Source organism: Hippoglossus stenolepis, chromosome 8 (assembly GCF_022539355.2).
Source record: "Hippoglossus stenolepis isolate QCI-W04-F060 chromosome 8, HSTE1.2, whole genome shotgun sequence".
Lineage (NCBI taxonomy): Eukaryota > Metazoa > Chordata > Actinopteri > Pleuronectiformes > Pleuronectidae > Hippoglossus > Hippoglossus stenolepis.
In genome coordinates this window covers 20,620,248-20,641,440 of record NC_061490.1, presented here as the reverse complement: position 1 = coordinate 20,641,440, position 21,193 = coordinate 20,620,248, and the positions used below count along the sequence as shown (strand labels likewise).

The following is a 21,193-nucleotide window of genomic DNA, read 5'->3' as shown; positions in this document are numbered from 1 at the left end:
AAAGATTATTTTGACTGCGTGAAAGACGTGAACCTTCTGTTCGTATATATATAAAATTTGCCACGTAAACTAAATTATCCAACTGCACTGGGAAGACTTACATCAATACTTTTGTTGAGACCAAAGTTATAAAAATTTGGATTAAAGTTTTTGAAAATATTCTATCCACAGTTTTAAATCATCCAAAACCTTGCAAAGCCAACACTCACAAAAAGTCAACCGTTTGGGACTCATTTAAGTGATACATTTTTAATTCATAAAAAAGGAAGACAACACCCCTTTAATTAGATGTGGGCAGCCCACCGCCCTGAGCTCCTGCCCTGGAGTGGGAGTCTGTATAACCGCACTTATTTTCAGATCATGACTCATCTTTCCCAGGATTTGATGGTATCTTTTGCTAACCCTCTGCCAGTCTTCAATTTTGACGCCAGGGTTTGGACTTTTGACGACCGTTGAACAGCACTGGAAACTCATATGGTTCCTCAATTACAACACAATTCTATGTACTTTTGCGATCAGCATTTTGCACACAACTGCCTTTTAACTACATACTCCAGGTTTGGGCATTGCTGGGGCCGGAGCCAACGTCTTAAAAGTATTCGGCTCGGGACCACCATGGTCCTCCACCACACCGATGTTCACTGCAGGTGATTCTGTTGGGGGGAAAATACCCCCACGGCAAAAGGGCCCTCTGTGGTAGGTGACCTGCACTTCCTGTGGCCTGGAAATGTCACTGAGCAACTCCTGCCTCACACATCCAAGCCCCCAGACCCCCTCTAAGCTCCTAGCTCACTTTTTGGGGTTGGCTCAGAGTTGAAGTTACACTTCATAAAGCGTTATCATCAGTTAATAGAATCAATTCAAACACATTTGTCTTTTGCGCGGGTCTAACTTCACTAAATGCACAGAGCACATTGCCTACTGATAGGCCTCAATGTCTCTGTATTTAGCCTTTTATTTAGCCTTATGTTTGGTCTCCTATTTGTCATCCAGCCTTTCGTTCATGCTTCTCAAATATATGTCTCAGCAGATCGGGGTCAAAGACTGCTGTGTACATTTCAAGTTGCTGGGGAGGAAATAAATCATCTCCAATGATGTTTGTCACTTGATCAGCTAAAAGAAAAGCCTCCAGAGAAAACGTCACTTAGGTGGGATCATAGAAAAAACATAGAAAGCGGGTGTGGGCTAAATGGATGGTCTTGTATTTTTCAATGAACAGCAGGTTAACAGGAAGATGACATTGCTTTGGTAAACATGTCTCAGAGCTATGTAAAAGGGCGCCATTGATGTCTTGTTGCTTTCTCTTGTCTTGTCTGGATCCAGCATGTTAGATACCGGAGACATAGGAAGGAAACTCACGCTGATACTCGTTCTCAGCTGCTTTCGCCTTTAAAGGTAACATTTGAACCGTGGTGACATTGTTGAGTTTGCCAGGGACACACTGTCGGGAAACAATCAGATCCAAGCAAGAAATATGGGACACAGATCATTAACGACCTGAACCGATGGAAACAAACATCTCCATGTCTGTTTCCATTGATAATCCGCATTGTGTCCAGTAACACAAACCTAATTTGCTATCTGCCACAGAGTCATGAACGATCGCGACGGAAACATAAACAAAGAAAGTTTATCTGGACTTTTTCCTGGATGCACCTTTTTTGATTAATAAGCTTTTAACTACTCGTTATTGTCTTTGCTCTAAAAATTCAGAGTACAATTGTCCTGTATGCTTGGCAACAACCCAAGAGAGAAAACAATACGATGCGTTAGACGTGTCGCTTGACAGTTGAGTATGGCCTTAATAAAACAAGAATTTTCACAGTCATGTAAAAGCTATGTATACCAATCGCATGTGTACAAAATATTGCCCATATGCATGCAATATCCATTTGGGTGTAGTCATATTTTCAGACCACTGGAAACATATTTTTCCTTCAATTTCTGTCTATCTTTTATTCCAATCTGCAGCTCGTATGCAAAGACCTCGGCCACTTACTACACACAGTCCCACCCTGGGATTCAGCACCAAATGTATCCTGTCTTTTCTCATGCACTGAGCACACATTCGGGTATGTTTGTCATTGGGTAGAAAGAAGGGGTAATGTGTCCGCCAAACCACACTACTGGCCCATAGATAGGAATTTAAGAGCTAAATGGTCCAACATTTTACTTACTCTAGTTACGTCCCTCTGTGATTTGCAGTATTTTTCCCTGTTTCTTCGCTTTCGCAGCATTTAATGCACTTGGGTGAAATAGCTGTGTGAGTGTGGAGTGAAGAGAAATTTAAAATGCAATTATTCTTGCAATCATCCTTTCTGAAGTGCAGTTATAAATGTCGCTATCAGTGTAATTACTATGTACTGAAATGATCATCGTTAAAATGTGAAAAAATTCGACCAAAAAAGCTGATATTCTTACAAATATTAAAAATAAATAAAATCTGATTTCTACATTAGATCTTTTTTAGCTTTGGGACTTGAGTTTGATATTTGGGTTCTCTGTACCAGGTCCTAACAAATTAATCCAGCTTCCATGGGGGTCCAGGAAGACCCACCAGGATGATGAGGCCAAAGAGGTCAATTGTTTAACTATGGCAATCTGCCCCATTCAGCCCGAGTCTACTTAGATTATGTTAGAATACGTCTGTGGAGCAGTGAGGCCAAGCTTTCCATGCTGAGGTCTCAAGATGTGTCTTTGAACTGTATCCTCTTCACCCCAATCACACATCTTTATATGTTTGAATGTGACACTTCATGCTTAGAAACATCACATTGGAAGCAAAGGAGGTTCCTCACTCAAAGAGCCAGTGTTCTCACGAAGATCAGGAGGGGCACAGCACTTTTGCTTCTTTTTCCCAGAGCCTCTTATGCCTCTACAGGCCAAGTCCACTGCCAAGAGAAGTTCCAGGTGGTCTCCAGGCTTTCTTTGATCCCCACCAGCCAGGGTCTCTTGGACAGATCAGTCAGTGTAATCACTTGTGTTTCAGAGCACGCAGGGGAAACAGTAGTGCTCCATTTCCTTTTCATGGCATGACCTCAGCAGTGGCAACCATAGTCTTGAAGTGACACAGACCTCTGTCCAAATAGGCTCCTCTGTTGTCCCTATCTAACTGAAAGGGCAGTAGATAAACATTGGAGACAAGCTGCCTCGGTGAGCCACAGAAAAACAAGCAGAGAGGAGAGAGGGGTGGTGGTGCCCACCTCCGGTGAACACTATTTCGATTCAAGTGGAGAAAATTGTTGGCAAGGAGCTCTGTGGCACACAGCCCACCTAAAACTTGCCATGCACTGCTTATTTGTAGCTGACCCTTTACGTTTACATCACGGCCGTGGCCATCACAGTCCAGTTACTGACACTCAAAGTGCTGTCGACATCCAATCCATATTCGCACGAACGCCCTGTGCTGGCAAGGTTAGGCCGGTGCTGCGGACCAGATGCACAGGCATGATGCAAAGAAAGGCCTGGACTCCATGGCAGCTCATCTTTGGACTGTGGATCAAGAGGAGTGTGTTTGTCTTGGATGAGCTAGAGACGGACCTGCTGCCAGCTTCTTCTTTGAGCAAGTGCTCAGGCAGCAACCAAATGGGGTCGGTACATCAAGACTGGGGGGTGGGGGAGCAACCGTGCATTTCATTTAGTTTTAGTATCAGGTTTCTGAGACACTGTTGACACATATTTCTTATGCAAAGGTAATTGTTTTATTACTCTATTAGACAACATGGGATGACTTGGGATCCTTGGAAAAACAACAAGATTGGTTTCGGTTCTAAGAAAGACAAGCTTCAACTTTTCTTTTAAGTGTGGCAGAGCCCTTCGTTGATGCTGTGTTGCATCTGTTTGGTCAGTCATGTGCTGTGGTTTACCATTATAGAGGCCCTTAACATTGTTCCATTAAAATCCCATTAAATCGTGGTTATTTAGACCTTTTAGGCCTATTTCCATGTAATAGTTCCCACATGTTTCTCGGGAGATATCAATCTTATCAGGCGAAAAATACTAGCCAAAAGTGAAATAAATTGTTTCAGGTAACCAAACGACTTCTTGTAAAACCCCATATTTCCATAAACCACGTTCAGTTATTACCTTCACCTGGAGGCCTGGCAGTGGGATGCATTCTTGCCTTCCCCCTCTGAAGTAACGTCAGAGGTGGTTCAGCGCTGTGTGTCAGTGATTACACGGCGATTATGCATGAACTTTCACCAAGTGAAAAAATGTTCGTGTTAGGATTTGTAAACGCATTCTGACTTATTTCTGCGTTGAGGTTCTCGGTGACGTCGGAATATAGTAAATATTTTGGCCTAAGATTTATATTACACTCCAAGCTGAAGGTCACTGATTATACAAGTGGAAACCGACCTGTGAGCCAAGTTCAGCGAGTGTACAGTCTGCTCTGAGCACACTGAGAAATAAATTTTCACCTTATTGTGGCTTATCTCTACCAAAAATGGTGGTTTACATGCCACAGATTAGCACTCATAAACACCATTCATTAGACGACACGAAGAACACCTCCCAAAGGCCCATGCCAACAGATTATGCTATGATTGATGTGGTGTGAAACCTGTGGCCGCGACAAGCCGTGAACTAAGTAAGTGGAGGATTTAGGTTTGGTGAAAATAAACACAGAGGATATTACGCATTAGTGAAACATACTCTGTTGAAAAACAAGGTATTCTATCACTTCATCTCCAGCTGGGTTTTTCCAACGCTGGTTTTTTATTTGTATCATGATTAATGCTTCTCACTTCTCATTATTCCTTCTTCTGCCCCTGTGTAATGTGAAATCTGTCTAATCCCCTTTGGAGGTTGTCAATAGTATCTCTATATATAAATGAGGTGTGAGTGCTATCTGGAGACAGGAGCTTCTACCTAGAGTGCTTTGCTCTCTTTGGTGCCTTGAGATGGAGGAGAGTGGCGTAATGGACAGAAGAGTCCAAATCTGTAATCAAGACCATAAATTCTATTCATTCTTTAATGTCATCACAACCTAAATATAGATACATCTATGGATATATATCAACTTAATAGTTCATACTACATAGTGTTTGCCAAGAATCCATTCTTTGTTTCTAAATACCCTTGATCTGGTGTTGACGGTCAACTTTGATCCAAACTAAAAAATCTAGACTATCAGATTAAGTTTTGTAATTTTCATGGTCTCCAGAGGATTAATCCTGACTTTGGTGATTCCTTTCTTTTTTCTTCTGGTACAATCAGGTTGTCATTTTTGGATTTTAGAAAGATGTCTTGATTTGGGATAGTGGATGGATTGCCATGAAATTTTGTTTGCCCAACAGACATTCATGCTCCCATCAGGATAACTTGTATTCAGGCTAAACAAAGGAATCTGAGAGTGCATAACGCCCATACTGCCATGTGAAAGTGGTCCAGGACTAAACTAAGTTGCTGAACATGATAAGCATTATACCTGATTAACAGCCACATGTTTATATAGTGACTTCTATGTAGAGCACTATTAAGTGAGCTCATCAGAAAAAGAAAAAAAACTTTCGGACACTACAATGATGTCATTGTCGCAAGATTATGACGTACAACCACAATAGCGCCGGCCGGTGGAAAATCCCACAATATTTCCAATGTTAATTAGAAACTTAGTATTAATACTTTTAGGTAATAAACACTGTGAATGACCACCTTTAATGATGGTGTATGTTGCTTGGTTGCATCGGTTGTACACTATCTTTAATGATGCATTGTGGGAAACAATGAGTGCACTATATAGGGTACGTGATTAGTGAGTGATTTCGTACACAGCCAGTGCAGCTAGCATGACTGTAATCTGTCTTGTTTCCACTTAAAATAGAGGTAAAATCAGGCTGTGATGTGTCTTTGCATTATCACATGTTTATTGCAGTTTGCTAAATACAGAAGAACTTGATGAAATGCCTCTTGACAGCCTTTAGCACATCAGTACCCCTCCAGTAAAGCTATGAAATACTCTCAAGAGAAACGTTGGGTTTCCATTGCAACCTCTCTCAACAGTGAAGCTAAAAGGAGGAGCAACTTTCAGGACTTTGTCGATTATTCTCTTTTTGTTTAGTCCACCGGAGGCTGCGCTCCGTCATCTCGCTGCTGTTCCAGATTTGACTCAAAGCAGAGACTCGCCATGTGAGCCAGGCTGAAATATTATCCACAAATGCACACGTTCACATGACGGCTGTGGGGAGCTTCGGTGCACCAGTGCTAAGTTGTGAAGCAGCATCTGTCACACTAACCCCATTTAACTTATTCCCATCTTACTGCGTGTTGTAGATTTAAAAGAAAAACTTGAGTACCTTCACCCACATCTGGTGTTTCTCACTGCACGAAGAAGGGATGTGGGGGTGAAAAGGTTAAGGAATCTGCATAGTATGGCCTTGCTGAGCAACGGTGAGGAAGTAAAAGCTTAATTGTCTTGTTTATGATGCAACTTTATACTTTGGGGTGTTTTATGATCCACTGTTAATGTGTTAGTGTTGTAAGCTTATTAGATTTTCACTGTTTGCCATTAAATAAATCTTTAAACACAATGTTTGTTTCTTTGGATTTTATTCTCCTCCCCTAATTCTCCTAATACATGTTGAATTGTTTTATTCAAGTCTGTTACCCTTTGTCAAAGTTACAATATGTCTCCTTTGATGGTTTTTATATCATCAATCACTTTGTAAGAATGTTTATATATAATTTTTTTTTTCAGCCAGCAAACATCTCATCATTTACTTCATTTTGGAATGAACATTTTTAGTCGAAAACATAAAATCTGTACAACACATGCTGGGACCGAGGTATCAATCTGTGCAACGTTCTGTTATAATCTTATTAAACACAGGTGCTCCTCGTGCTGACGCGTCACTCCTTATAACTCCTCAGCTGTCAGTCACAATCCAGACCAGACTGATGGGCTGAATGGGTATCTGCCTGAAAGATGGATGCGGTGACGTGAGTGGCTGGCGCTCATGGACAGAAATAAACAAGCTAAACCTGCCATGCTCCACGGCTAGAAGACCAAAGAGAGGAGGGAAATTTTCACATCATCTGTCAAGCTTTCTCACTCCAGCACCTTTATGGGAGGCCAGAGGACACGGAGCTCCGCTCTTTTCAACCTTTTCCCAGTTATACGAGTCTATAAAATGTAGTGCATAGCAGAATTGTGTGTTGTAATATAAACCTGCTCCTTAAATCTGTTATTTATTGTAGTTGTTTAATTGAGAGCTGCTTTATATGTGTTTTTTATGTGTTTTTAATAAAAGAACAGAGTAGCTGACTGCTAGTACACAAAGTTTGGTTCAGAATTGTCATATATTGTTATTAAAATTACTTTATTTTATTCTTCCTAGAAAGCATATCATTCACTTTTTCTTTTTGAATAGGCTGTACATGAGTCCTGTCCTGTCATAAGATTAATTGGGCTAAAAAAAACAATCCTCACATAACTCTGTCTCTCCAGCTGCTGAGGGCATCCATCATAAGTTGTGGTCGTTCTGTCATGGACGGTCGATGGGTGGTCATTCCGTGTCCTGTTGCATTCCCGCATGCAAATTCGGATTAATGCTTGCCCAATCGATTAGTTTTCTCATTTGTGTCCGTGCCTCGCCTTAAATACGCACTCTCATGCTAATCGAGGTCACGTGAAGTGCAGCCAACCTGTTGGTTTTTAACGGCTGTAAAATGCACAGCCGCTGAATACAGACCGAATAAACCTACGTTCATTGTATGGCAGAATGACGGCGACTACATACTGTAAACTTTGATTAGTCTCTCCTCTAATTGAAGAAGTTAACTGGTGGTGGGTTTTCTTTTTATGAGAGGAAGCTAAATTTCCTCAGGCCAAGAAAAAGTCAACTTCCTTTCAGTCCGAGAATAAGGATTTCATGCTCTCGTGAACTTGTGTTGAACTTAAGGACAAGGACGATTATTTAAAGACGTTCAAAAAAGTACCTTCGGTGTATAAAAGACATGGAGAGGCAACAGCTAGGCAGGAATGGCTTTATATTTTAACTTTTCAAAACAGTTTAAATACTCTTATCACTTAGGTGCTACTGAAACAAACAGTTGCATTTTGTGATATTTTGAAATTGTTAGAATTAAAGATAAAGATGGTTAGAAACCGGACAAGAGCATAATGTCTGTCTTTAACTAGAAGTAAAACAGTTTGAGTGTCAATGAAGTTGACTTGAAATAAAAAGGAACACTGTTTCTCTCCTGTCTTCATAAATATGCTTCCTATGGAGGATTTGTAGATTATGAATGTAGATTTTAAAAAATGAAGGAAGTTTTTCCTTCGATTTTCTTCGGCCTAAAAAAGGAGGAGAAACGTTACGTTCTGATTTTTAAAAATCATTTATTGCAGTGGATTGCTGATGCAGTCAGTTCCAATTTCAACTGTATGAAAATGAACAGAGAACATTCTTTGGTCTCCCTGCTGTATAAACTGAATACTGGATGGCGCCTCTCCAGACCGGAGTCTCTACGAACTTGCCTATTGGCGCTGTGCCACACTTGTGTAACATACCATACACTTTGTGAAGGCGGCATCATCACAACCACACAAACGTGTCCTTTTCAATATGTCGTGGTGTCTAACAGGTCTGCAGAGGGTCTGCATCAGGTCTGCATTCATAAAGATCCCTGAGTGAGAAAAGCATAATTTCAAAAGAGTGTTGTTTAGTTTTCTGTTTTCAAATGAGCTCCCGGCCACGGAGGGTGCAACTTTTAAAGTCCCTTTAGACTTATATATAGATCAACTACATTAACAGTGGAATTATACTTGTTTAATGTGAAATTATATCGTGTCTTTCGCATTTAATGAGCAGCAGCCCCCACTGAGGACACTGAGGTCATGTCTCTGAAACTTTAAATTGGGGAGCACAAATAAAATAAAATGAGTCCTAACAATTTAAGTTTTCTGTAGTGACCACATTATTTCCCCAAATTCCTGCCACATTTCTGTGGCTTCTGTTTCTTTCCCCTTTTGTCATAAAAACACATTTATTCAACCACTTTTATTTTGCAAAACACGCTTTATTTTCACTTCTGCTGCCTCCTGTGACCTTTATCACTCACTTCAGACTGCAGACAGTAGCCTCTCAGGTACTGAAGGACTAAGCATGACAGATTATGAATTTTCAGCAGGACATGTTCGCTTATGGCAACTCCCTGATGGAAACTGTGTTGCACCCCCTTCTGGGATAAAGCGAGAATAGCAATGAAACATTTCCACATAAAGTGAAGACCTGCTACCGAGCTGCAGATTCTGTTGGAATATCTTTTGCAACTTCTTTCAAAAAAGTCAACGTCAACTTTATTGTCAATTCTGTCATATGTACAGGACGGGATTGCAATGCTGTTTCTCTCTGAGTTGACAGAACATATAAGTACGCAAAAACAGTACATATAAGTATGGAACATAATAAGTACTCAAAACATAGTACACAGTACGACATAGTATGCATTCATTCATAAGGCACACGGTGGATAGGATGAGAGTAGTGCAAAAATACATGGGAAGTGATGTAAAAGTAAATAGCAGTTAAAGATAGCAGCAGTTGTAGTATGATAAATCAAATACTTGCTTTACTGTCCTACTAATGAGAGTAATATTGGAGCCAATATATTTAATTTATAAAAATACATATATTTGTGGGAATGATTAATTTCTGAATGTCTTTTAAGATGAACTCTATTATTTCTATTTACTTCCATTCAACATAATGTCAATAGAGACTTTGCACATTTATTACGTCACACTATCAGCGTCTCTGATTGGCTCTTGTTCTCGCGTTTCCCCCGGTGACGTCCTTCCGGTCTCGCCGTACAACACGTGTGCGCTGCACATTTTCCAGCTAACGGCAACAACAGCAGCCGAACTCCAGCTTCCAGAAACCTCCCGAGGGTTTCTACTGTTTCTTCGCTTGTGCAGGGCTCCGCCGACACAGCCGCCAAGATGGTGAAGCCTCAGTTTAAGGGGAGAAGCTCCATAAACCCCTCGACGTCCAGCAGCAACCCCGGTGAGCTAACCCAGGCTACACCGTTTGTTTACAGCTAATGCTAATGTCTAGCTAGCCGCCTCACCCTGCGCTCTGTACAACACACACGTGGATTATTTCCCCTTTGTCACACTAATACAGTCTCTCATGTTACACGTGGAAAGTGTCAAAATGATTCACACAACTCTGGGTGACTTAAGTTAACTTTAGCTAATGGGAAGCTAATGGTGTAGCCGCATCGCGAGGCCTTTTAAATGTGACACCTAAGCGTTTAGGGGAAAGTGTGGAAGGATATAAAGTCTTTATTTCTTTAGTCTGGAAGCAGTTGCTGCTGTAACTTTGTCTTAAAGTGACTTTTAAAGCTGCTCTGATAATTGTAAAGCGAACTCCCTGAGGTGTCAGATTCAAGAAATCTTTAGTGTCACTGTGCAAGTGCAATGACGTTCAGTGTGGAGCAAGCCTGTGGATGCTTAATAGACAATACTACCGAATTAAGACTGTAAAGTTAAAAACAATACAAGCAACAGTAAAAGCCTAATGTTAAAAACACAGGGAAACGTATGAAAAGATGCAGAAATACATACATACAGTGAATTCAAAATAGAAAGACTAGAATAGCGATTAAGGGACTGTAATAGAATATAAAACGTTAATAGATTCAACCTACATGGAGGGTAAATGTTCTGCATTTATTAAAACGGTTTCAAACACAAAATGTTATGAATGTTATGAGTTTAAAGATGGCTAGATAGATAGATAAATACTTTATTGATCGAGATGAAAATGTAGGCCTCCAGTATCACGCAAACCAGTCAAAACACAAGCGCATAAGAATAATAAAAGGTCAAAATTAGTCATGAGTAAGTTCACTGCAGTGAGATGAAAGTCTAGACACCAGAACTACTACAAAGCTGTCACTGTAAAGAAATATATGCTAATGGAGATATTTTAAGTATAAGGTGATTGAACGACACAAGTAACAGAGGCAGAGTATTGAAGCGAAATATAAATACAGATTTAAAGATGAATAACTGAAGTTATACAAAGTTGTGCATTAGACTAACATAGCCTGTGAAATTATGGTACCGCAGATATTAATACATTTTTAAAAAGTGAAAACAGTACAAGAGTCAAACCTAAAATACAAGACTAGAGATATAAAAAATATAAAATCAAATAACGATAAACATAATCAGTAATGGTGACCGCCTGGCAGCGTAGTGACACTGTTAATCCAACACTATTCAACAGAAAAATATATTACAGCCTATAGGTATACATACAATGTTGTTGTAATAATTACCAGGGCTGTTTTATTCAACTCTGTTATTAGCTTGGCATTTGTAACAAAACTGGCATTATAACACATTCAACTAAATACAAGTTGTGTATTTTTAACAGATGAAACATTCAATTAACTCTGTGTGTTTCTCAGATCGAGCCAAAAGTGCTGTTGCGACCAACCTGAGGGACCGAGCCACTATCAAGCGTCTGAATATGTACAGACAAACACAGAGATGGTGAGTGATGATGAAGATCTGAGTTTTTCCTTGTGAGCTGCTGAATGACAGATTATTCTTAGTAGAATTGAAATGTAACAGTGAGTGCTGAGTTCACGCTGATTTTCTGATCCTCTGATTCCAGTAATGACCGTGGAAAAGTCATCAGACCTTTACAGTTCCAGTCCACAGTGGCTCCGGGGACTCAAGCCAGAGTTGAACCCAACATCAAATGGTTTAGTGAGTGCATTTCCTTACTGTTGAATATGTCGTCTGTCTTAAAGCAGGGTTGCCTGTGGTAGTTGTCAGCAAATCATATTGTCTGGGACTGTGTTTGTGGAGGGAGACCACATTGGCCACACTTCCAAAATATGTTTGTGCTAATACACAAGGAAACACAGGTATTTTTCTACAGTTTTGCAGCATGTTAAATGTTCTGCTTGAATTGACCCCACTGCCCTTACAAAACCTGATTATTTGACAATATCATAAAACATTAGAAGAGTATTGTGTTAATGTATGACATCCGCTATCTGCCATTAGGTCAATTTAGCAGGATAACATTGGCGGCAGTGTATTACTAAAGAGTTGAAAAGTTTGAGTGCCCTATAATAACTCGTCAGTGAGAATTGAGAAATCAGGTTGTTATAAATATGATTTAAAGATGGGATGTCTAAATTAATCGTGTCACGCTTCTTCTTTCAGCAAATACCCGTGTGATCAAGCAGTCATCTCTCCAGAAGTTCCAGGAGGAGATGGGAGCGATACAGAAGGATCCATATCGTGTGGTGATGAAACGAAGCAGACTCCCCATGTCTCTTCTGCACGATAGAGTCAAAGCCCATGTGAGTAGAACGGGTATAAACCTCTTTTTACTGTACTTTAAAGGAAGAATAATTTCTGTAGGGATCTTCTGCGGTCTACCCTCCCCGTGCATATCCCCACTGTGATATGCATCGGTGGTCTGAATTATATTTTACTATGCCAGCACAGGCATGTAAAACTATGGTGTTTTTGTTTGGCTTATATAAAGCAGTGAGTCCTGGCTCTGTTTCCTCAGTAGCTCATTTCAAGGGATTTTTTGTGGTGAAATAAACACAAGACCTCACTTTTATCCTCATTCAGTTCTCATTCTGCTCCCCTGTGACCCTGAGTGGCCACTGTGCTTCACACCAGAGAGTTGTCATCAGTCAGGCTTTATCTTTTCCACCCCAAAACCAGCATTATTCCAAATATCATCCAGGTCTTCTCATCCTCTTCCTTCTTTTCTTTCATTCGCTGTTTCCAGCCATGTCCATTCCACAAGGGTCAGGCGATGTCTAACAAATAGGCATATGGCGATGTGAACAGTTATACATTCCAATGGGCGATGACCACATTGTGGGGAGGGGGTTCCCAGCAAATGAAAGTGGTGTGTTCCTAACAGGCTGAAAGCCCAAAGCAAAAATAAAAAGTGGATCATCTGAAATTGAATTTAAGAAAGAGGCACTTGACAGTTGGATCTTTTGTTTTGGTTTTTGCTGAGCAATGCAGTGCTCAAGCTGTGATAACTGTCAGCCAGTGGTGATTGTTGATTATAGTCGAATTCAGACGTCTGACTGTTGAGTGACCAGATGAATGAGTTTGTGGTTCAGTCTTAGTTTTTTTTCTACCCAGGATTCCCTTGTCAAAGATCTTGGCAGATTTTCAAGGCAACCTGAAGCCTTTAACATCATTGTTTTTGACAAAGCTGTAAACTGCCCGCGGTCCACGTGGCAGTGGTGCAGTAGACGTATGGCTTGAGTTTCAAGATCACTGGAACATTTGATCAGCATAGACACGGACTTGGCTGTTTCGTTGGCTCACATGAAGCACAGTGATGAATTTGGTAGGAGTTGGACACACGATCTGTTCAATATTAATACACTTTTGAATAAATGGGTGACTGGTGCTCTTTAGCATGGATCTGCGTACTGAGTGGAGTTTCACTGCACTTTGAATAAAGAGGTGAACAGCTCTTTGTGCAGCTGCTGCTTCAGCCCGTCTTTACTCGTCGTGGCTCAACTACGTCAGGTCATTTTTACAGTTTCAAAAAGAAAGCTACAACCAGCATCACCACAGGCCAAACAGGCGGTTTTAGAACAGGCACTACTCTAGTTAATTTAAATGGACATCCCAAGAAACTACCTAAAGTAAAGAGCTTGTGCTTTTGATGGAATTTAGCAATAATCGCAGCTGTAACACTCATCTCATATCTATCTCCCTCTCTTTATAACTGCAGAACGCCAAGGTGCACATTCTCGACACAGAAGGTTTCGAGACCACGTTTGGACCCAAGGCTCAGAGGAAAAGGCCCAGTCTCGTGGTGGGGGACGTGAAGGACCTCATCGAGAAGGCTGAGGCCTCGGCCCTGAGCTACAGCGAAGAGAAGGACAAAGACCTGGTGACCGAGGACACAGGAGTCCGGTGAGTCTCTCAGTTCAGTCACTACATCTGACTGGTCAGGAGCAAAGATGCCGAATTTTCATATTTAAAGGTCAGAATTTATTGTTTGCTTGTTTTCTCTTTTGGCATCAGGGACGAAGCACGTGAGGAAATCTTCAAGAAGGGTCAGTCCAAGAGGATCTGGGGAGAACTTTACAAGGTTTGTTTTCCATGTTAATTTGGAGTTGGTAAACTAAAGAGTTATGAGACATCCTGCATTCCTGACTGTTTTATTGTAACAGGTGATCGACTCGTCTGACGTTATCATCCAAGTGCTCGATGCCCGTGATCCCATGGGAACACGCTCCAAAAGTATAGAGTCGTACATGAACAAGGAGAAACAGTGGAAACATCTGATCTTTGTACTAAACAAGTGTGATCTCATCCCCACCTGGGTCACGGTAAGAAATAAAGAAATTGTTTGATTAGAGACATGTCTGTGTTTTTATAGTATTAAATTACATTAACTATCTCTTTCTCCTCCCCTCACCTTTGAAACAGAGACGGTGGGTTGCTCTTTTGTCCCAGGAGTACCCCACTCTGGCGTTCCATGCCAGTCTCACCAACTCCTTTGGTAAAGGTTCTCTCATCCAGCTGCTCAGGCAGTTTAGCAAGGTAAACACATGCTGGAATTCAAAATGTCAAAAACATATTTCATTTGTCAACATCTGCAACAGAGCCATTTTCTTAGTTTTAAGGTTTTGGCCGTGGACATTGAGATTTCATCTCTTTGGATTTCTGAGTTTGTTGTCTGTATTTTATTTATTAAAAAAACTGCTGGTCAAACCAATTTTCTAATCATATAATTCACAATACATCTCTAACCACATCTAATATTACATTTACTGTGATTAAAGGTTTGGTCTGAACCTACTTGAACTGGTAATGTGACATAGACGCTGTGGAAAAAAGCTTTTTCATGAAAGTACAGGACTGAGAAAATCTAAAAGGTCAAGAAATCAAAAGGGAATTGAACTTCAAATGGAATGTACAAAAATTTTATATTGTTTTTTTATTGATATTTTAGCTTTTATGACAAAGGCACGGAAACCCTTGAGTTTATTTCTCTGTAAAAGTTTCTCTCTTTTCCATATCCAAAAAACAGAGTTAACATCCCACAATAAACGGGAGATGTTTATCGTGGGCTAAATATACCTTTTTATATAAAAGATTTTAGATTTTCATGATTCCTGTTCACATAAATCCTTTTGCTTTGTTTTGAGCCAACTACATTGTTGTTCTGGAGCGATGAGTCCACCTGCTTTATTGCAAATAGCAACAGAGCCTCGTCCAAAATTACCGCCTTGAACTGATGACAGAGTAAGACTGTTGTTTAGGAAACACAACACTCCTGACTTTAATTTGTTTGTCTCCTACAGCTCCACACGGACAAGAAACAGATAAGTGTGGGTTTCATTGGTTACCCTAATGTGGGAAAGAGCTCGGTCATCAACACACTGCGCTCCAAGAAGGTCTGCAATGTGGCACCGCTCGCTGGAGAAACCAAGGTAACGTCCATGTTTTATATAAGTATTGCTGCTTGACATGATCAACGTGATGGTGTGTTAGTGCTGTGGTTTTTTTTTAATCATATATGGACGACAAAAGGGACCTTTAATTCAATGGGAGGGTAACGTGAGGTGAAAAGACGCATGTTACTTTTCTCAGTAATTGCTGATAGCTGCAACAACAGAAATGGTTGACTCCGTGTTCTTAACTATATAACAAAAAATCTAATTTGAGACTGGACCAAGAGAAAGAACAACAACAGCTTTTATCCTTAATTTCCTCTCTGGGGCTGCTTATCCTGTTTGGAAAAGAACAAGGGTCTAAAAACCCAAGTGTCCAAAGAAGGGTCAAGGGGAAAGAAAGGGGGAAGAATATCTTTTTCATGCCTGCAAAATTTGTGAACTTGGACCACAAACGGGGGAGAATAATTTCCACACCTACCCAGTAGATCTGTGGCCAGCACGCTTTTATTTCCCACCTCGTCTTTTGATTCTCACCACACACCTGAGGCTGTTTACTGACGGCCAAACATGCTCATGATCTGCAGCACTGTGGTGACTCTCGTTTATTTATTTTTGAGAATATGTGAATTTTTGCTCTAAAATCCTGCTACTTGATGAACCAGTCATTGAAGGGAGTTTTTTAATTCGAAAAGGAGAAGTTGTGCTTATGATCTCATCCGGACTTGATTTTGCAGTTTTTTCCTTTCCAAAAGATTCTCCGCTCACTCATCATATTAACTCATTTGAAAAGAATTTTATTTTTCACTCAACAATTATCTTTTTCATGGTAGGTGTGGCAGTACATCACTTTGATGAGGCGCATCTTCCTCATCGACTGCCCCGGTGTTGTCTACCCTTCAGGCGATAGCGAAACCGATATTGTCTTGAAAGGAGTGGTAAGTCATGGTTTTAACATTTATGCGACTCAGTCCATCACTAAACGTTTTTTGTTTCATATTGTAAATTGGACATTTTTCTCCCCCCCCTACCTAACTAAGGTCCAAGTGGAGAAGATCAAGAACCCAGAGGAGCACATTGGGGGCGTACTGGAGCGGGCCAAGCCAGAATACATTCAGAAAACCTACCGCATCCCGACCTGGGAGTCTACTGAAGACTTTCTTGAGAAGTTGGCATTTCGCATGGGGAAACTTCTAAAGGTCTGAATGATTCTTTCATTTTCCTGTGCAGGACCTTACCGTAGCTATAGATGTACTTTAAGGAGCAGTTATTTCAGTAAATGCATTTGTTGCAAGCAAATGCTTCATACATCTGGTCAACTTTTGCTTTTATACATTATGTGCTGTGCTCTTGACAGCTTTCAGTTACAAAGTACATCACATGTGAATCACAAGTTAAGCTTGAGCATTGTATCTCTGGATTTGTGCAGGGTGGTGAACCAGATCTCCAAACGGTCTCCAAAATGGTGTTGAACGATTGGCAGAGAGGACGTATCCCCTTCTTTGTGAAACCCCCTGGAGTTGAGGGGGATCACGAGGTATTGTTTTACTGACTTTTCTGTTTTTATTTTTTTCAACACCAGCCTATAACATATGTGTCAACTTGTATTTTGTTGTGGTTATTTTTCTAAGGCGCAGTTTCCAGTGGAAGGAGCCTCAGAGGTAGCTGAGGCTGTGCAGGAGGAACAACCAGAAAATCCAGATGCCACGTTAGAGGAAAAAGAGGAACACCAGAGGAGGCAGAAGGAGCAGGTCCAGAAGATTCTCTCCAATGTGCGACAGAACTTTGGCAAGATTAACGTGGCACCTGAGTTCACCGAGGAAGACTTGGTTCCCGTGGAGATACCTGAGCTGGAAATGCCGGACTTCTCTGGCTCTGAGGATGAGGAAAATTGTGAGGAGGAAGAAGAAGAAGAAGAAGAGAAGGGAGAAGAGGACACAACCGCAGTTGAGCAACCTGATGGAGAAATCAAGGACACTGATGCAACAACCGCTCAGACTGGCGAAGCAAACGACAGTAAGAAATCACGCCAGGTCATCCGTGAGCTGGATGAGAAGATCGCCAAATACAAGCAGTTTCTGGACCGCGCCAAAACCAAGCGCTTCTCTGCAATCCGGTCAGTCTGCTCTCACCATAACCTGCTCTGCTCTCACCATTCATTTAAAGTGTTCCGTGCTAACCAGTCTTAAATCCTCTGAGGACTTAAAGTGATCATTTTGAACTGTGTGATCTCCTGAATGTTGAAAATCAGCTGACATTGAAGTGAAATAAGTTGTTAAACTACACTGAGCTTAATTTCAGCAGATCCCAACAGGAGTAAACTGTTTTTCTTCTTCTTTGGACAGGATACCCAAGGCAATGTCTGACAAAGCCCTCATAGACATCAAGGCGAAACAAGCAGCAGATAAGATTAAAGGTAATAAGCATGTCATGACTTTGTATGGTGTTCAACAAAAGAAATGATTTTAGAAGGATTATCAGATATGGTTAAAGATGTGAGCTGTGTCACTGGTGTGATTATGTACTTTCCCATGTTTGACCCAAAAATAAATATTTCTGTCAAACTATTTCTGTACCTGTACTAATGAAATGTGTATGTTTTAGGTCGGGTTGACCTTAAGAACTAAATCTGAAACTGACGTTTCATCTTTGTTTGATTCCAGCTGCAGTCCAGAGAGGCAAGAAGAGGATGGCTGAGGAAGACGAGGAGCCTGCACAGGCGCACAGACTGACGTCTAAACAGGTTCGTAGTGTTTCTGCTGTCACGCAGTAGATCAGTTTGATGAATGTCTGTTCCTCTTACTAACGTAACAGGAATGAAGATAAAAGCTCAGGTGTTTTGTGGCAGAATATTTAATCAATTGTTTTCTCCCTCTTTGTCTACGTCTACAGAGAAGAGCGATAGACCGTGCGAAGAGGACGAAGAAAGTTGGCGTTCGCTATTACGAAACGCACAATGTGAAAAACAAGAACAAGAACAGAAAGCTCCCAGCAGCAGCCACAGAGGGCCAGAAGAGCAAACGAGCAAAGCACTAAGGATGGAGTTATAAAACTCAACATGTGTAATAGATCTTTATTTAATTTGGCCAAATAAGGCCAAGTTTTTATTGAAAAAGTACAGTTGATAAAAGGTGGAATGCTAACTGAGTGTTGAAGGGTCTTTATGAAGTGGCCACGTGATGCCTTATTCAGACTGTCACTCAGGTCAATGACGTCATGTTCAACCCCTCTGTGTTAGAATGACATTTCATTCGTCATTTACAGGTGTAATGCTCTCTTGACGCTCAAGAAATATCTACAGTGATAGTTTGAACTGTACTTGTCATAAAGAAAAAGAAAATATTTGCTAATTACACTCAGTTAAGTTTTCATAATACAAATGGGGAAATGGTAACTCAGGGTTTTTGAGTTTTCAGTTATTTCTTCGATGTGATGATCCCTTCCAGCTGGGCCTGAAAAGAAAGACAAATAGGTTTATATGAAGCTTAAGACGGGCCACACAGCTACTATGGATGCTTGTAAAAACACATTTTCTTTTATATGTGATGATGAAACCTCACCTTGAGTTGCTGATTGGTTCTCTTTAGGAACTGAATCTCCTCTGTGTGCTTCTTTTCCGCCACCTGTCGCTTTTCAGTTTCTCTCTTTTCTATCACGTCACATTTAGCTTTCTCTTCATTCAGTTGCCTCTTCAGGACTTGAATCTCATTCTCCAGATCAGCAGTCTAGATACATAAATGCAACGAGACACTCATGAGCCAGTTACAGACGCAGGATCAATTCTGTAAAATGTGCTGCCACCACGGACATTAAAATAAGTTTTAAGGTCTCTTAAAGAGAAATGGCGCTCTCTGCTGGACTCCTAACAGAAAACTGTAATTTCCATCCCATATCTTTAGATTACATGTCTAAATTATCTTTAAAATGCAAAATTTCTGATTTTGGGGTTATGGGTTCCTCTGTATTTGTAATTCATAATAAATAAAATAAACTCAATGCCCTCACGCTTTTCTCCATGTCAGCTTTGCCCTGCTCGGCCTGCAGTGCTTTCCTCAAGCCGAACCCCACGCTGCTCTCATACAGTGTCTGGTGGGCTGCAATCGTCATTTTAATCTCATCTCGAACCCGCAACAGCAGCAGACCCCTCTCGGCACAATTGATGGTCACCTGTCGGATGAGCTCATCTGGGGAAAAATAGAAAATCAGGATAAGTGTTTCTGTTGCTGTGAAGGAAATATGTGACCAATAAGGTATAGATCTAGTCCCCAGGGTCTAAAAACTTAGCCCTAGTTCATTAAACTATGTATCTTCCGCCATTGTAAGTACAGTGCATTGTGTTTACCGAAGCACTGGGTGTAGAGCTCCCTGCGAACGGGACAGATGCCCGTCTCTCTGGCCTGCCTCTGCTGCAGGTTTGTGTCCAGCAGTTCCTCGAGGCGCACAACATCTGTTCTGGTACAAGGAGTGCTGGACACTTGCTGCAGCCATTGTTGGTTCCCTACCATCCATTTTCTGCAAAGAAGTAGATGTTGAGATAAATACCGCAGTGGGTTAACCCCTCTGAGCTATGATGGAGATAAAGGTACCTGGGTGGAAAGATGGTGTCCAAAGTGGCCTCATTTTCCTTCCCAGTGTCCTCAGTAGAGATGGATTTAGGTGGTGGTGGAACAGGGCAAGAGTCAATGGACTGCTGAGGGCACGCTCTTAATGGGCGAGCCTGTGGTGGAAAATATGAAGTGTTACATGTGGTATATTGCAATCATGTAACTAATCCTTATACATTTCTTCTATCTTAGCTAAAAACATGGTGTAAATGATCTCGTTTCGAGATGAATTTGAACGTCGGGGCTTACGGACACTTGGATGACATTACAGGAGCAGTATGGAGGGATATTATGTTTCTTTTTCCTGTTTATTTACGTTTCAAGAAGTTGCCCCACTTTACTTCATTTGTATTGGATTTGTCTGCAACACTGTTTACCCCTGATAAGTGTTTTGTGGCCTCAAACACTTCACCCACCCCTCAATCGGCATAGTGCTGAGTAGATAATGAGAGAATTTTCTTTTTGGGGGTGAACTATCCCTTTAAGATAAAGTTGAGTTTCCACTTTTCTTCTTTTTTCTTAACTACATTTCACATATAAACAATATCAACAAATAAACAGATTTAAAACTCTAACCTTTTCTCTTTGTTCCCCCCTTCCTGTTGTTCAGTGAGAGAAGTCAGTTTAAACAACTATGAAAACTGACCTTAGGTGATTTCCTGTCTGTGTTCTTGCTGATCAGAACCGGGTTGTTGTATTTCAGGAGAGAGTCAGTCGGTGGGATCATCGTCTCCTGCTGGGATGACGGTAACAATAAAATCAGGCTCTTTAAGGTTTATGCTGCAGATGTGTGTCGGTGCTGTTGGTGGCAGACTGTTAGCGCTTAGCACTGTTTGCGTTGTCAGGGCAACAGCGCAAACGGCGTGGCGAGCTTCCGGTGCAATCACACATCAGGATGTTATTACGCGGACTGCGAGCAGAACTGTGCGGCGCCGAGCACGTGCGAACTCCGAACCTGATGGGAGGGCGGACAGGGACCGGGCCGAACGGCTCCGTGTTGCGTGCGTTTTGCGCACTGCGGGAAGGATAAACGCTTCCCTTCCCGTGTCCGTCATGCAACGCCGAACCACGCCCACTGATCACGCATTAGCCATCAAGTGGAGATTACGAGGTGGAAAAATGTAATGTAAATCGATTAAAGTTATAAAACGAGGCGTACTTCCTGTTGC

The 21,193-nt window shown here is 41.2% G+C and overlaps 3 protein-coding genes across 3 annotated transcripts in view; 2 read left to right on the top strand and 1 right to left on the bottom strand.

Moving 5' to 3' along the window:
- LOC118113339 (B-cell receptor CD22) overlaps positions 1 to 21,193 on the top strand; it is a 1,629,935-nt gene that overhangs the window by 1,307,887 nt on the left and 300,855 nt on the right. The gene's annotated exons all lie outside the window — the stretch shown is intronic.
- gnl2 (guanine nucleotide binding protein-like 2 (nucleolar)) lies at positions 9,788 to 19,424 on the top strand. Its single transcript, XM_035163028.1, has 16 exons — positions 9,788 to 10,010; positions 11,425 to 11,509; positions 11,634 to 11,728; positions 12,194 to 12,333; positions 13,749 to 13,933; positions 14,045 to 14,111; positions 14,194 to 14,352; positions 14,453 to 14,566; positions 15,331 to 15,459; positions 16,254 to 16,358; positions 16,461 to 16,619; positions 16,850 to 16,957; positions 17,052 to 17,536; positions 17,766 to 17,836; positions 18,084 to 18,163; positions 18,313 to 19,424. The coding sequence occupies exons 1-16, from the start codon at positions 9,947 to 9,949 to the stop codon at positions 18,454 to 18,456; spliced, it is 2,190 nt and encodes a 729-aa protein (XP_035018919.1). The 5' UTR covers positions 9,788 to 9,946; the 3' UTR covers positions 18,457 to 19,424.
- LOC118113412 (axonemal dynein light intermediate polypeptide 1-like) lies at positions 18,837 to 21,078 on the bottom strand. Its single transcript, XM_047340737.1, has 6 exons — positions 20,671 to 21,078; positions 20,007 to 20,137; positions 19,763 to 19,932; positions 19,426 to 19,604; positions 18,981 to 19,145; positions 18,837 to 18,872 (listed from the first exon to the last, which is right to left on the bottom strand). The coding sequence occupies exons 1-6, from the start codon at positions 20,749 to 20,751 to the stop codon at positions 18,837 to 18,839; spliced, it is 762 nt and encodes a 253-aa protein (XP_047196693.1). The 5' UTR covers positions 20,752 to 21,078.